Source organism: Falco punctatus (genome assembly GCF_963210335.1).
Source record: "Falco punctatus genome assembly, chromosome: 4".
Classification (NCBI taxonomy): Eukaryota; Metazoa; Chordata; class Aves; order Falconiformes; family Falconidae; genus Falco; species Falco punctatus.
The window spans coordinates 115814031-115831296 of NC_137583.1; the positions used below are offsets into that span (position 1 = coordinate 115814031).

Here is a 17266-nt window from a genome sequence, read left to right on the forward strand (position 1 = left end):
TTCACAAGTCACACAGAAATAGCTGCTATGTGGCTCCCTGGGTTGTTTTTTTTTTCAGAGCTCATTCTCAGGCCTCCGATTAATCCAACCTAAAGAATACTGAAGAGACCCATGCAGAGTTTTGACAAACCACTCACCTTTCACAGTGATCTCGAGCATGCACATCAGCTCCTCTCTGCAGAAGAAACTCTGCTATATCTTCATGACGTTCAGAGATAGCAAGAATAAGCGGAGTGTTTCCCTCCTGAAAGGACAGATAAATACATTTAAAAATAAAAGTAAAAAAAACAACCCTACAAGAGAAATACTAGTACAACTTTTTGAAAGAACTTCTTCAACAAATACAAAAATTTACCTTATTCCGAGCATCAATATTGGCATTATGCTCAAGTAACAGCCCCACTACAGCTGTATTAGGAGATCGGACAGCAAGGTGAAGGGCAGTGTTGCCGTCAGCATCTGCCAGATGTGGGTTGGCACCGTGCTCTAGCAGAATAGCTACACATTCTTCTTGCTGGCACTGTACTGCCTGGGAACAACACGCAAAAAAGGAAGAACTGCCAGCACTCTGTTACAATTGCCCCAGCTTCCCAATGCTGGAAAATAAGAGCACCTACAAAGCTGAGCTAACATATGCCTATTCCACGCTGATTACCAGATGCATGCTTCTACGCTGAGCTGTGTAAAGAATCCTACCAGCCACCTCTCATTTAGTTGGCAAGCCCCACTTGAAAGAGCATAACATATTCCAAATACCTTCATCAGCGGCGATCTGTTATCACTGTCAGTAAGATTTAGTTTACACTTGTTTTCTACGAGATATGTAACAACATTCACATGGCCATTCGCAGAAGCAAGATGCAGAGGTGTCCTAAAAATTAAACATATTAAATTAGCACAAACAGACAACTAGAGAAATAATTTCAGGCTCTGATAAATTGATATGACCACAAGTTTCACTTTGCACAAAGCAAGCTTAAGAAATGATTTCTCATTCCGTTACCAGTAACAGCAGTTGCGCACCAAACACCCGAGACTGGCCAGCAAAACCCCTCCGCAGCATCTGCTTAGTAAGGTGCCATTTCCTTCACTCTAGAACTTAATCTGCACAGATTCCTGTGCCCAGGTGTTGGTCACTGCCTCCAGCAGGACTACACCTGTGGTGCAGCAAAAAAGACCAAAGTTTGGGAATCTGAGAACTATGGCAAGCAACCCTCTAAGTTCTGTAATTATTCATGTGCCAGAAGTATCAGAGATGTAGATGGGCTTTATATAAAGAGTATTAGCGTTTCCCTGCACTTCAAGAATTTCTGCTTTTTCTCTAGCTTGCTTACTACTGCAACAAAACCAAGTACTCACTTGCACCAAAGTGCCCCCCATAACATGCAGCAAACCAGACAGAACACTGTAATCCTGAGTACAGGAAAGTAATACCTGATCCTTCAGATATGTATAACTACAATAGTCATAATAAGCCTACTACAGAGGAAGTCCTCTCCAGGGAGGGAATACTGTGTTTCCATAATACATGACCAGCATAAGAAAATGAAACTCTTTTCTTCAAGTTAAAGCCTTGCCAGAAAGAAAAGGACTCCTTCAAACCACAGAACACCTTGGGTCTGATGTCAATTAACCAGCCTACTTATATTGAAAGAAATTGCCCAGAAAGTCCTTGCATGTGTTTCCCCCTAAGTCAGAGGCACAAATCAGCACAAGCTTCACTCTGTGCAAAGGCAAAGCACCTGCTGCTCTGCAGGACACCTGTCCCAACAGAGCAGAAGACAAGCTAGAAAACAGCTGGGACCTTCCTCCCTTGAAGGTGATGCAGTAGTTCCTCAAGAACTGAGGGGAACACCAGCACTGGCTCTGAACCACATCACTGTGGGTAGGTCCTTCTTGTATTTAGGAAAGCTCAACCAACCTTGCTGAGGCAGAAGCACAACAGCTCCCTGGCTACGGGGGAATGGAAAGGGAGAGGTACACAAATGCAGTGGCAGGTGATGCAGAAACACAGTAATCTGTAACACAGATACTTGTTACAGGGCAGCTGAAAAGCCTCCTCCACTGCAACAAAGATGAGGATGAGAGAAATACATAAAACTTCAAAGCACTTGTAATGTCTTGCTACAGACAGGGAACAGACTGGAGCACTGACAGAGGAGTAGCTCAAGAGCAACTACCACCACTTTTGAGAAATTCCCATGTAAACATGCAGGATCCTTCATCTCTGAAGAAATGAATGGCTGAGATTATCTGAAAGCTAACCAGGACTGGTTATGAAGGAGTCCACAATCATCTGAAAGCTGCTACTACCAACCACTAGGAAGCATGACAGACGTGAAGTAGTCACTATCAGCTCTGCAAACAGAAAAGCCTTCAGAAAACTTGTGGACTTGTTGCTGTCCTCCTCAACCAAGCCTCTCAGTCTGTCAACAGGAGACGGCTCTGCTTGGAGCAAGGCCTGCTGTGCTCCACAGAAGATCCACTTCAGGGAACAGGCTGGCAGAGAACACCGGTGTTCAGGGTTGCCTGTCCCTGCAAGAGGCCTCCAGTAACACCGAACTTCTTTTGCCACCCAACCCTGGGGACACTGCCCAGATTCTGTTCCTGCTCCTGCTGCTGCTATGCTGATCACCTACAGAGTAGAAGAGAACTGCTGATGCTGAGCAGCCACGAAACAACCCCACTGGGAAACAGCAGGTTGGCAGTACACACTTTGAATGGCCCTTGAGCCGACAACCCAGCAGCTACAAGCCAAGCAATGAAAGCGCTGGAGTTCAGTCTGACAGGCAGCTGACAGGGTAAATCTCCCTTAGCGATGAGCTCTGACCCAGGATCCATGACTAGCTGGCATTGTGCCTGCAGTGCTTCCAGCTCTGTGCTGACTTTTGCCCATCTTTGTCAGTGAGGCTGAAGGTTTTGCTAGACCACCTCTGAAAGCTGCCTGCTCCTAACTGATGCTGCATCAAGCACACTTTCGGGAGGTCTTATGGGCTACAGGACCCACTTTATGGAAGGAACTTGTATGTGTGATACTTGCCATGTTCCTGGTGCAAGATTTTGCTTTTGGAAATCCTGAGGAGCAAACCTGAGATAGTCATACAACCAATGCACACATTTTTGCCGTTACTTTGCATTATTTCCTATTCTTCACCTCTACTTCCAATGATATCAAGTCTTCCAACACGATGAAGCCCTGAAATGCAGCTGTATCCAGTGGTCACTCACAACACACATCACACCCACAAGCACTAAGAGGGCACAGGTGGCCTTGCAACCCCCATGGCTGGTACAGAGGGCAGTGGCTGCAGCAAGCAGGCAGGCTCTGTCCACTGAATTGCTCTCAGCCGCGCTTTTCAGCAGCTTTTCAGCACTGGGCATTATCATGGCAAAACCACCACAGTGCTCATCATAGTACACTGCCTTTTCTCCCCTCCCCCCCCCCCCCCCCCCCCCCCGGCCCTGGCTTGTTTTTTTTTACCGTTTGTGACTTTATTTGTCCTGTTATAACACTGACAATAGCCTGGCACACAGAAGGAAACCTTTCCAGAGGAAACAAAGCTTTCTAGACAAGATGAGCTTGAAACACAAAAACTAGCTCAATTTCATACCAGGGTCTGCTAAGAGCTGGTGACTGACTGATGACTGAATCAGCCACAGTGAATGGGAAGGCAGTAAGAAGAAAAAGAGAGAGACTTTCAGAACTATTTCCATAAATGCCATCGAGCACCTTGACTCTGGCAGCTTAAGTATGCACAAAAGTGCACTCGAGCCACCTTAGCCAGCATCACCCACCCTCCAGCTGCATAAACTAATACTGGCTGGCAACACTCAGGCACACAGCCCACGTGCTGACGGACTGCATTCTTCATTGCTTTTCCTACAAATCTAGACAGTTCCAGGTGTTTTCAGGGCAATAAGCTAGCTGGCTGGCAAAAGTCCAGTCTTCAGAAAAGACAGCCCAGGATGCTGAAGTACTCTGATTAAACCAGCATCTCCTCTGAATGTCATGGATGTTTTGACTCAGTCTTTTCAGAAAAGGCATTAACAGCTCAACACATACAAGACCCAAAACCTTCAGCTGATTCCCTTAGGCTTACGGTGGATCATGAGGAGCTATGCTGCAGCCCAGGGCTTCTCCTTAAGATACAACTGCCAAGTACTTGCTGTGCTCGACTCAAAAGCACATATCCTAACACCTGCCAGAAGCAGCAGCTTCCTCTGCATGGCACTGCCCAGATCTTCCAAACCAAGGCACTAATTAGCTGTACCAAGGCCACAGAGCAAACAGCAAAGTAACTGCCACCTAAAATCAGACTGATGTTGCTTTGGCTGCAACATCAGAGTCACAAAAGGCACATCGGGCAACCGTCCACACAGCACCAACACACAGCACATTTACCCTTTCCTAAACGCAGTGCTTACCCCTCTTTTACTCCCAGCTGAGGCAGTGCAGCTTGCTCAGCTCAACTACTAACCCCCCATGCTGAGGCCTCAGAGGGGTAATGCAATTGCACTCTGCCTTCCAAGTGTGCCTGGAGAATGGCCGTGAGGCTCCTTCTGCAACCCGCCCTGGCCAGGCTGCTGCCGGCCCCCTGCAGCTCCTGCGCCCCCAGGCAAGGCAACACCCCCGGGAACGAGGGCACGGAGGGGGCCGGGGCAAGACCGGGACAAGACGGGGGATGCTCGGCCGACTCCAAGGGCTCCTGGCAGCACAGCCCTGGCTCCCCGCCCAGGCTGAGGCTCCCCGCAGCGATGCTGCCGTTCGCTCCCAGTGCCCTTGAGCTGCCGGTGGCTGCAGCTGCACCTGAGGGTGCCGGCGCTGCCCGCAACCCCCCCACACCCCGCCCCAGCACCGCCCGGCGCTGCTGCCCCCCGCCGCTTACCGCTCCGCCGTGTCCCGCTCGTCGATGCCGTATTTCTTCAGTCTCTGCCGCACCTGACCCAGGTCGCCACGGGCGGCCGCACGGTGCAGCTTGCCCAGGTCCTTCAGCCGGAGCTCGTAGGCACCGGTGGGGAAGGGCTTGGCGGAGCTGCCGGACGCTGCCGGCCGCCCCTTCTTCTTCCTCCAGAACCTGAAAAACCTCTTCATCCCGCGGCACGGTCCCGCCTCAGCGAAGCGACGGCGGGAGGCAGCCGGTGGGCCGGGGCAGGGACGGGGGATCGGGGGGCCCCGGGGCAGGGACGGGGGATCGGGGGGGCCCCGGGGCAGGGACGGGGGATCGGGGGGGCCCCGGGGCAGGGACGGGGGATGGGGGGATCGGGGGGCCCCGGGGCAGGGACGGGGGATCGGGGGGCCCCGGGGCAGGGACGGGGGATCGGGGGACCCCCGGGGCAGGGACGGGGGATCGGGGGACCCCCGGGGCAGGGACGGGGGATGGGGGGGATCGGGGGGCCCCGGGGCAGGGACGGGGGATCGGGGGGCCCCGGGGCAGGGACGGGGGATCGGGGGGCCCCCGGGGCAGGGACGGGGGATCGGGGGGCCCCCGGGGCAGGGGGATCGGGGCCCCGGGCAGCGGCCCGGTACGGCTGTCTACAGAGCGAACCACCAGAGGGCGGGAAGCCGAGCGCACAGGCTGCTCCTCAGCGCGGCAGCGGCGGACAGCGCCTCCCTCAGCGGCGAGCGCGGCGGTTAAACGGCCGGCGGGCTCTGCTGGCGGGGGCGGGGTCTGCTCCGGCGCGTGTCCAGCGCGAGTCCAGCGCGAGTGACGTCACTTCCTGCCCCGCGGTGCCCGGCCGCGGCGCTGCCGAGCGGGGCCGGGGGCAGCGAGAGGCCCGGCGGGTGGCGGCGGCGCTGCGCCCCCCGCAGAGCACTCGGGCCGCTGTCGGGAAGCCCGGGGGGGTGCCGGCGTACCGGGCAGCAGCAGCTCCCCGCTGGCCCCCGGCGGGGCCCGCGCTGCGAGCACGCTGGGGGGCTCGGTCTAGTTGGTTTTAAAAGAAAATGGCTCAAACTGGGAAAGCGCTTGTCGTTCAGGGCAAGGGCATCTCGTCAGGGAGTTATGGCCAAAACAGCTCTGCGAGCAATTCGCCTCCTAGTTTGTTGAGCAGTCCTGCTTGTGTGCCATCGTTAGCCCTGGGCAAATGGATGCCAAAGGAACGAACAGCAAGGGTTAATATAGCGGGAGGGGGGCTGGGGGGGGGCTGTAGGCATCATCTAGTTACCTGCCTTGCCAGGACAGGGTCAGAAAGTTACTTTCCAGTAAATGTGGCTGAGCTGGCACTGCCACAAAAGAACACAAACGCGCACTGAGGGTATGGAAACGTGGTCCAGAAATCAAAAGACAGGTCATGCCTTTGGTATAGATTAGGAGGATGGTTCCCAACTTTTGTACTGCTGCGGTGATGCCGCTAGGTAGTTCAGCGTGGTGAAACCTTATTATAAGTACCATAAGGTTTTGGGGTGATGTCACAGTCCAGTATACCCTAGATGGTTTGACTGATGGAACACCTTGCCAGCACACTACTTCCTCTTAGAAACTGTCTCTTGCCAATGAGTTTGTGAAAAACAGAGAGATGGGAAAGAAATCCTAAATCAGAGAGAGGGACACACTTCACTGTGATTAGCGCTGAAAATATTGATTACAACAGGACAGGAATCTGGTACCACTTTTTAGGGAGAAGATTCAGCCCTTTGAAATACCTTCTTTTTCTTCATTGCTAATAATGGTACAGCTCCTAAAACCTTCATTTTCCTTTCTGGAATGAGCCTTCACAGCTTTATCAAGCCTGTTCACTCTGGCAGTGTTCTCCCGACCAAAGTGGCTGATGTACAGTCACTTTCCTTAGCTGATCCTCAATGTATTAGCAGCGATCTGTTATTGTAGACGTGATCTCTAGAAGGAAAAGCTATAATAAATAATAATAATAATTTTAAAAAGACAGAAAAAAGACTTTTGTTGAAAACACAGCCAAGTAAATTCAGGTTGCAAAACCTGAATTGTATGAGTTTTGGGAAATGGCTATGAGCAGCAGCCATTTCAAGAGCACTTCTGTAATCAGTCTGACCATTTAATGGGGGAATGGAGAGCAAAATGCACTTTTTAATTGGGTGTATTTGTTTTCTTCCAAACATTAGAAGAAAGGCAGGAATTTATATACAAGGTGGCAATACAGAGTAAACACAATCCATCTCTGTGCTCTTTCCAGGAGGAAGTATTTCTTCTCCAGTCCTTTTCCAAGTGCACGCATGCTCAGCCACAAAAACTTGGGTTTTTTACAGGTCACTCCCCAGCCAAGACCAGGAGACCCTACAGTTCCTGTGCAATGTCAAATGTTTCAGAATGGTATTAAACCCCCCTGTGATTACCCAGTTTTAGTTGGTAGGGACTTTGGTAGCTGGCTGGGCTGAAATTCAGTTTCAGGCTTGGAAGGTAAGAGAGTGCTGATGGGTCCTGTGGATATAGTGTTATGGGCACAACAGGAACTGTTTGTTTATTATTAGACAGAAAGGATGCAAAATTAAAAACTAGAATCTATTACGCAGAGCAACCTCAGAACCACTTCTGGGAACTCTACTTCTGGGTCTCCATGACAAGGGAAAGACGGACTGAGTCAGCTACTAGTAAGCAACAAGTTACAGGGTTTTTTCCGCATCACCTCACACTGCATCGTGCCCTGGGAAGCAAAGACACCATTCCGAAAAGCAAACCCCCACCTGCCTCCTGCTCAACTCGTGCCTGAGACAGGCTTCAGGGGGTGACCTTGGGCAAGGCCAACTGCACAGAGTTGTTCCGAGTGATGGTGGCGTTACTCCCCTCTCTTCCGAGAGGGAATGCATCCGTCGGAGCCCGACGATGCTGCCACGGCCTCAAGCTGCAGCCAGGCCTGTGCTGGGCCTTCACTGCTCTCAGCCCTGGCCCTCACCCATGGACGTGACGTCCCAGTAGGACTGCAGACCTGCCCATCCCTATGGACCGGCCTGGTGATCTGCACTCTTGGAGGACTCTGCTTACTGTCCCCAGAACTGTCCCCAGAACTGTCCCCAGAACTCTTCTGCTCTTCTTGGTGAGGGCCTGTGGGGCTGATCCCTGGCCTGTGTGGTCACAGACCCTGCCAGCCTTGCTGTGGCTCTTGCTTTGCCCTTCCTCTGCAGGACAGCCTACCCCTGATGCGCCCTCGCAGATACTGCTGTGTACGTAACACTTCCATCTTTACCCCTAAGAGCTACATCAGTATTACAGTCGCCTACTACTGTGACCATAGAAGGAACATCAAAAACCAGCCAAATAATTTCAGAAATACAGCCAAGAAAAAAGTAGTCAAAATCAACAACATGAAAAGAAGTATAAAGAAAGAATAAAGGTTACAAAAGAAAAACCACCACAATAACCCAAACAAAATAAAGCTCACCTTTGTTCTTAATCTGCCAATTTCATTGACCATTTTCTTCACTTCTCCCTGCAAATTAAGCTGGGACAGTCCCCCTCTCGCCTCATACACCCTTAGTTCCTTCGTAGCTCTGCTCAGCAGCCTCTTCAACCTGCACAGCAAACTAGTCATGAAAACAATGAAGCAAAAAGAAACAAAACTGGACTTTTTCACATACTCTCATGTAAACAGCACAGACACAGCTTGCTTTATCTTTAATGTACTTGACGCACCAGGAATTACCAGGAAAAAACAGTATTCCTGTGCCACATACACTTGGAGAGTCCAGATTTCACCTGAAAAGAGGAATGAAAGACTCCCTTTTTCCCAGGAGAACTGCAGGGCAACCTGCATCTGCAGTTGTTTTGGCAGCTATTGAAAACCAGGGGCTGGTGTACAGAAGTACCTTGCAAGAACTAACACGAGGCTGGCATCTGCTCACAGTTAGGTACACCTATTTTTACACTAAAGTTTAATAAAACATGACTCCTACGCAGGGATACCTCTTCACCACGCTAAAAAGCCGTACCTCTTACAGTCTTTCTGCAGATCGAGGTTTCTTTTCATTACTTGGGCCAGACGTAGTTCAACTGGGCGTTTCAACTCTACCAGCTTCTTCACTTCCTTTCTTTCACTCTCGCACTTTCAAAAGAGAAAAGAAAGATGTATCACGCACACAGAGCACAGGAAAAATACCTACGTACAGTCTGTGCATCTAGCGCTCTCCACAGAGAAGCTGCTGGACATCTCTATCCGTTAGCCACGTTCCACAGAATGCCATGGGACGGAATTCCCGAGGCTATTCCATCCATCACTTCAGGTTTCACATCAAACAGACCAATATGTAACTACAGAAACAGATGCCCTCGCCTGAAGCAAAGGCCATCCTCTTCTAGACATAACAGGTGGAAAAGATGCTGGAGAACACTTTTGGCAGTGCCTCTGCTCATAGTAGGGATTATGTAGGTATGCACTTCATGGGAGAACATCAATCCATCCAAAGCTTTCATGGGATCTTCCACCAACCAGCAGGCAGGGGCTTGTGGAGGAATCTGATCTTTTGGAGTTCTTCAACATTTTATTCCCCTCGGCCATTACCTCCACCTCTTCTGTGTGGGCATTTACTTAGCCACATGATGGTTTTCCTCCTCTTGGTGTTTTCTCAGCCACACCAGAGGAGAGCTGGCAGCTGTTTTGACTTTGTTCTTCCATTTTCCCTCTACAGAAAAGGAGAAAAGGGGAAGGCTGCCCCTTGGCAACTGGCAGGCGCTGCTTGTTTCCCAAGCACTCGTTCATTTACCCAGCATTCCTTCAGTATGTTTTTCTGCAAGGCTTTTAAGCTCCCGCTACGCTGAAAACATACAGCAGCTCCTCCATACACGCACTGGAAACATAAACCTGCCTAGAAACCAAGGGGTCAGAAGATGACCACACAAAATCCAAGGAAGAACTGGGAACTGTGGCCTTGCTCGATGTGCTCAACTGATAGCAAACCACACTGGGAACTCTTCCCAACAGAGCCACTCCAGAACTTACACAAAGATACCCATCTAGCTTTTATTTGCTTCCTCCGTGACCCCCAAACGATAAGGTACTCGCAGCCTGAATGGCAGGGATAACAGAAAGCAATGATATGTAAGAACCTGACCAGAAGGTGCATGTGGTTCTCCTGGGTATTGCCTCGGTGCCCGGAGAATTTTCTGGGCTCACCTGTTGCAACAGTTCAGCCTTCTCCTCGTCCAGCTGAGCAACGCGCTCTTCAAGGTGGGATCTTGACTTCAAGTGCTCCTCCCACGTGCTGTGCAAGTCCTTGGATGTCAGAGCCAGCATGTTCTGCTTCTGCGTCTGTGAAGGCAACAGTGGCAGAAGAAAAAGTAAGGTGGCCGGAAAAGACAAGAGCGCAGGAGAATGCAGTAACTTACACAGAAACAGGCCTAAGCTCTCCTCCACCCATCCAAGACCTATGGCCAAGGTTGATGTGGAGTGTAAAACACACCTTAGGAACCATAACCAAGAACAGCAGCTGGAGCTGGTGGGAAGAAGGAATACTCTAGAAGCGACAGGATGAGGTTACAACTTTGGGGGATAAGATGACATGCACACACACACACAAAATCACCCTACAGCTTTCCTGCAAAGCTCCTCTGGTTCCCTCTATACTTCAGTTTTCGTAAGAACACTGCAAAAGGTGGTGCAAAAGGACAACATTCGCTCCTACTTTCAACAGCTACACTCAGATTTATTCATATAGTTACAGACATTAAGTACCTTAGTTTTCAACTTTCTTTCCAACTCCTTTTGCAAGCGCAGCTTGTCTCTCTCCAGGTCACTGTGGTAGCGTGTAGTAACTTCAAGTGAAGCTTCTGGCATAGATTGCTTTTTAGGTGCATCAGCAAGCTCCTGCTGCAGTTGTCCAAACATGCCCTAACAAAACAGTTAAATTAGCATGAAGAAAGTTCTAAGAACATGAAATACGCCTTTAACTTATTTTATTATACAATTAGACCTGTCTAGATTGAACCCAAAAGTATGAAATTTTGCCTGCCAGCAGCAGGCATCTGCATGGATGATGACCTCTCGTCATCTTTCTCAGCTGAGAACCTTTGACTATCAGCAGCTGTTCACGAGGATTTCTGTTTCCTAACACATAAAAAAGGCTCAGGTATCGTTCTTCCTTGAACAATACACAGGAACACACTGCAATCAGGTATTTTTTTCCTGACAAAACCCAAAGAAATCTGTTGTGATCTAAGAGCCACAGTTTGACTGCAAATATTACTCTGGTGACTGAAGGCAGGACTTTGTGTTAGATTGTTCTTTCTTCTGTTTCTTCACTATACAAATACAATTAAATGAATACAAATATCTGAAAGCTCCTTTGAGATACACTTTAAGGGTATGTTGAATCACATCCTCTTGTAGTCTTCTTACTCAGCTCGTTTTAGAAGTACTGATAGATTAGGTTTACAAAAATCTGCATAGCTCATATATATATATAGCTATATACATATACACACACTCTCTCACATGATCTTCAAAAGGAACCCATTATTTTGGTAGTAAGAATACAAAGCAAGTCACAGTTTACAATGATTGACAGTACTGCTGGAGTGTGGCTACACGTCATAAAAGGGAAAGCTTAAGGTCACCGTCTGACATGAACTTTGAGGAACAGGTAGGCCCCTCAGAACCCTCAAAACACATACAGAAATCAACAGCTGGACATTACTAATACTCTTCAATCTTGATAGCAGCTTACAGAGAACCTATTTTTTCCCCTCTATAGAAGCTTCATATAAATCTATCCCCAACCACTTCACTTCTCTGTACCTTCATTTCTCAGCCCTCGTGTATTGGATGGTTCCTCCTTTTATACCACTCTCATTCATGTCATCAGTGCAATACTTACATCAACACCATCAAATACTTAAGACTATTCTATAGGGCATAACATGGACTAAGGAAAATAGATGAAAAAAAGTTCTAGAGAAGAATCACCTTTCTTGATCAAAGCTTAGACTTGGATACCTTTTTTCTGTTCTCTGCTTAGATCTGAGGACTAATATCCCCGTTGCCAAAACTTTCCGCAATTCCGAGAGAAACATAACAAACCAGAACAAATCAGTATTCTTTGGTCCCATGCATATAACTTACACCGGATACATTGTAGGAACAAACTAATTTCAAGAATGGACAAACTTTAAATTGTTCTTTCTACGCATATACTTTACCTGTCTTTCTACTACGTCAGTCTCATATTTAAAGACTTGTTCCCTTAAATCAGTGCACTTGGCATTTAAATCCTTGTTTCGCTCTTCTATTAGATAAACTTGCTTTTCTGTATCAGCTCTAAGTTTGCTGAAAATGTCATTAAAACAGTGCTGCACATAATCCACTATTTTTTCTTTCATGATCCTCTTGTTCTGCATCTCTTCCCATTGCTGATGGAGTAAAAAGGTTTTCACTCTGGAGCTGGGCCAATCGCTCCTGCAAGGACTCCTGTTTTATTACAGGTTTGCTTACTGGATCTTTCTCAAGTTGTCAAGCATGATCACATTCCTTTGCCCGACACTGGCCTTGACTTAATTCTTTTTTGCCATTTCTAAAAGCAAAGCTTTTTCTCTGAGCATTTGCTTCAACTGGTGAAGCTCATTTTCTAGCCTATTAGCTTTGCTTTTAGCTTTACACAGCTGCAGAGACAAGCTCTTGTTGGTTTCTTGCACGCCAGAGAGGTCACGATGGAGCTCGACTTGCAAGCAAAGGCATTCATCACGTTCTCTGTGAAATCTTCGTTCAGCATTGCTTTTTGATGACAAATGAAGTTCAAGTTCTTGAACTGCAGCGTTCAGGGAGGAACGAAATGATTCAATTTCTGTCTCTAGTCTGTCTTTGCTTTTGTTTGTCTGCTCAAGTTTGGAAGTCAGCACTGCAGATTCTGTCTTTAGTAAGTCCAGCTCCGTGTTGAACTGAAAAAACATTTGTCTTAACGCTTCCTTGTTCAGTTTAAGTTCCTTTTTGAGAGCTTCATTTTTTTCTTTCAAGGTCTCATTTTCCTTTAAATATTTTCCTTCTTCCTCCTGGTGCCTAAGTCTTACTTGAGTGAGTTCTAGCCTTAGCATAGCAATCTCATCTTGTAGTAACTGATTCTTGTACAACAGATCCTGTTCTCTGTCAGTGCTGGATTCCTGAAGGACAGGGAACATGAATAAAGAGCCAATTGGGAAATGAATCTACAAAAAACCTGCAGCAATAAACTGCATTTTAACATTTCTAGTACTAAAGCATGACTTCAAAGATGAAGTTTCAGGCAATAAGCTACTCTGTGAACCCATGCACATGTACAACGTACGTACACAACGGAAGTGCAACATATCCTTAAAACCTAAATGAACATCCCAAATATACAGTTACGTTTTTTTCCCCCCTTAAACCAGCAACCAAAGCTTTTAAAATGACAGCGCTTTCTTGTATGTGCATGCCTTTATAATACTGCCTTTAAGGTTGAATTAGGTGTGCTACAGATCTGGTAAACACAAGGCCAGAAAGGGTATTTTCCTTCTCAAATGTCTTCTGAACACTTATCCTTTTGTGTTACTGGAAGTTAGCTATAAAACTCAATCACCCCCGGAATGCAATAGTCCTGTATATTTCCTCTTTATTTTATGTATAACTTTTTTCCACTTAAACACATTCACTCTACATTTATTGGGCAGCACAGCCAAGAAAAAAAAGGCTTCCAGGCACTGCACATTCTTTAGGAAATTCAGTAAACTCTTTTCAAGATCTTCCAGGCACTGCACATTCTTTAGGAAATTCAGTAAACTCTTTTCAAGATCTTTTTTAATACAGTGTTTATGATTGCTTTTTCTCCTCCAGTTACTCTAACTCTTACAGAGAGTTGAATTCATTGCTGATATTCGATCATAAAATTTTAGTTATGTGGAGGTGGAAAAGAAAGGCATACTTGAAGTAAGTTCAATAAGGGAATAACTAATTTAAAAAAAAAAAAAAAAAGCAATGGAAACACAAACACTGTCAAACAACTTTCTTCCTGGTCAACCTTGCCATAGGTAGCTAGGTGTTTCACTGCTAGAAAGCCTAAAAAGTGATGACGAAATGTCTGTGAAATGACAAATAACAGATAGGTTAAGAAACGGTGTAAACAGTGTCTTCTATTAGTTTCCTACTTGCACAAGTAATTCAGGTACATACAGGAGTGATGCTGCTTTCCAGAACTTTTAGACATAAGAGAAAACAAGAAAGGTATTTACCCAGATAAGTTACACTGGTAAACAGTAAATAAACCATCAAGAAACAGAAAAAGTTATGTAAGATTTATTATGACTTTAAAACAAACATGGTGAAATTTAATTTATTATTAGAAAAAAAAATCTGCTTACCTCTGATTTTTTTCCTATAGATCTTCTTGTCCCTTCTTCTAGTTCCATTTGTCTCCCAAGGTGGTTGTTCAAAATTCCTTCTTGAAGGGCTCTGGCCCTCTTTTCCTGAGAGAGCTGTCTCTGTGTTTCATCACGTTCCTCTTCAACCTACAGTAATACAATAAAACTGCTTGCATCTGAAGAAAAAACAGAGCTAGCAATACATCTTCCCATTCTCCCTTGCATACTTGAAAACATTTTTGATTCCCCACCGTTATGATAATCCACCTATAAATAAATAAATTTAAATTTTCTTATGAAAATTTAAGAAGGCGAAATACAGGATGTTTTGTAGTAATTCAAAAAAACGTAAGGCTTTGCCTGAAATACAAATGAAACCTCAATTTTGAAAAAGGAAAAAAGGAATAATAAACTGCAAAGCAAAAAAAAAAAAAAAACCAGCCCAATTGTGAACCAACTGTACCCTACTGTTCTCAAAACCTGACAATTGTTATCCAACGCCTCTTCCGTGAACAAAGCGCCTCCTTCTCTAGGCATACTGGAATACAATTGAAAAGAAGCAGAAAATAAGACAAAGACTTTAATTCATTATTTAATATACCTGTTTCAAGAGCTTTCTCAGTGTTCTTAACTCCATTTCTAAATTCCTAGAGTGTAACTCAAGTTTCTGTTTCTCCTCCATCTCTTTACAATATTGATCTTCTTTCCTTCGGAGGTCTTCTCTCATTTTCTCACACAGCACTTCTACTCTGAGCCTCTTTTCTTCTTGTTGTTTCAAAGAACATCTGGGATTTAACGGAGGATTTGAGAAACAAAAGCACTGATATAAAAGTAGATATTCCAACATGATGAACTTGCAGAGACAACTCAAACCATAAAAAATGTTAAATGTTTTCAGAGTTCATATTTTTACTGTACTTTTCAACTTTTTAAAGAATTCTAACTTCATTCCGTTGTGCATGGTATCAGTTGTACAAGATAGAGAAAAAAAACTTTGGGTGATTTATCCGTTATTTGTAAGTTTGTATAGGGAAACACACACCAGTGTGCACACTAGAAAAATAAAATTAAAAAAACCCATCTTCATATTACAGCCATTTTGTTGAAAAAGGAGTTTGTTGTCTCATCAGATCAAAGCATCGTAAACTTACTATGGTTAGTATACATTTTCTTAGTATACTTAGCATTGCCTACATATTACGGATTCAGTGACCAGAAGTAATACTGGTGAATCAGCACGCCACTTACCTATGGCAGACCCGACAATTTTTCAGCAGCCTTCTGTAAGTCTAAAACAACTGCTGCCCACAGGCAGAACAAGCAGCTTCTGTTTACTCAAGAAGGATGTCAGTGTTCAAAACCAGATTCAGAAATGCATGGGGTTTAAGCTGAATACGATTAAAAACAGTTTTAAACCTCAGTTGGATCTACCTCTGGGAGAAACTACAGCAATTTCATTTTGAAGCTGACTTACAAGGAAAGCCTTATGGAAGGTCAGCTTCTTTACCAACTGAAACAATCAGCAATGAGCACTGACATGGTAAAAAACGGTCCATGGTGTGCCCACGGTACCCAAACAAGAAAGCAGCTTTGCGTTTGATCATTATTTTGACTATTTTTTCCCATATACTCACAATAGTGGACAAAAAAAAAAAATTAAAAAAAATCAAGTGTCAACCTAAGGGAAGAACTGCCAATTGAAAGCCTGCTTTAGAAATTCCGCAAAACAAGAATCAACCACCACTAAAATTACTTGAAAGACTGACAGAAACATTTGTATTTGAATGGCGTATATTGCAAGGAGAAAGCTTTACATGTAATTTCTAGTGTAATTTCGCAAAAAGTGTAACTTTTGAAAGTATAAATTTAACGCTGCTTGGAGAATTCACTTAGAATGAAAATACTACTTCTTTATACTTGACAGATGTTTGAGGATTTTGAACACCTGCTGAAGTCAAACCCAGGCCAAGCTGGGACCGGCCTCTCTTCCTCGTACCCCCCTCCCCCGCGCTGGGAGGCCCAACTCCCCCAGGCCCAGCTCCCGCAGCCTCCCCTCACAGGGCTGGTGCTCCTGCCCCCGGGCCAGCCCGGCATCTCCCTGCCGACCTCACACGGACTGGGCAAGATCTCCTGGGCTGGGCGGCCAAACACCGGGCCCCGGGCTCGAGACACAGCTCAGCAAGCCCTGCGGAGGGGTGGGCACTCACTGCCCCCAGGGCCCTGGCACTGCTGCCCTCCATACAGCCCAGGCCGCTGCGGGCCGCCCCAGCTGCCAGCTCACGGTGGCTCCTGCTGAGCTCGCTCTCTGCCTGGGCCGCTCCCCAGCCACGCCGTCCCACCGGGGATCACCACAAGGAGATCTCCCCTCCCAGGCCAGGGCTCTGCAGTTGTCCTTGCTGAACTGCCTACGGTGCCTGCTGGCCACGCCTGTCTGACGTGATGTCAACAGCGATGAGAAACCTCACGCCTCCGGGTCTAGCTCAGGAGTGTGGGGAAAGGGGCAATCCCAAACTTGACCTTTCCAACAAACAAACAGGTAAGCAAACAAATGCTCTAAGCTCTGGTTTGACTTGCACTGGGTGGAGTTACCAGAAACCCTAGTATTATAGGCCAACTGAAGCCGCAAGGACAAAATGAAAAAAAAAAAAACACCACCCAACCATCTCTCAAATCTCTCTTATAAATCTGATTTCCCCATACACACTCTCTTGCTCTTTTCTTGCTAGAAAACAAAGTTAGAACAACATCCAGAAGACTGTACATGGAGCTGGTATCCGGACGTTTTTCCCCTCTCCCATTATCTACTTCATAGCATAACTGGCCCACGGGATTCAAAAAACCCAAACCCAAAAGACTGGAAACTTCTCATCCTGTTGCCTGCACCATCAGTGTCTTTCGGAACAAAACCACTGACAAGATAATACATTATCAGACCACAATTTACATACTTAAGGCTTTGGGTATCACTTTTCCATTCTGCTGCTTGGTGAGCCAATACG

General features: G+C 46.5%; 1 protein-coding gene and 2 long non-coding RNA genes across 5 annotated transcripts in view; 1 reads left to right on the forward strand and 2 right to left on the reverse strand.

Moving 5' to 3' along the window:
- Positions 1-17266, forward strand: part of LOC308062018 — a 459477-nt gene that overhangs the window by 143243 nt on the left and 298968 nt on the right. The window lies entirely within an intron of this gene.
- Positions 8369-11025, reverse strand: LOC308062015 (ankyrin repeat domain-containing protein 26-like). Of its 3 annotated transcripts, none has more exons than XM_080382847.1 (3): positions 10636-10982; positions 10078-10212; positions 8369-8491 (listed from the first exon to the last, which is right to left on the reverse strand). In XM_080382847.1, the coding sequence occupies exons 1-3, from the start codon at positions 10786-10788 to the stop codon at positions 8432-8434; spliced, it is 348 nt and encodes a 115-aa protein (XP_080238973.1). In that variant the 5' UTR covers positions 10789-10982; the 3' UTR covers positions 8369-8431. The 3 variants fall into 3 exon arrangements, with proteins under 3 accessions (XP_080238973.1, XP_080238974.1, XP_080238972.1); XM_080382848.1 differs by having other exon boundaries at positions 8401-8479; positions 10636-10986; XM_080382846.1 differs by lacking the exon at positions 8369-8491 and adding an exon at positions 8579-9009 and having other exon boundaries at positions 10636-11025.
- LOC308063911 lies at positions 13874-15410 on the reverse strand. Its single transcript, XR_013928118.1, has 2 exons — positions 14869-15410; positions 13874-14414 (listed from the first exon to the last, which is right to left on the reverse strand). It is a non-coding gene; the product is annotated as an uncharacterized lncRNA (long non-coding RNA).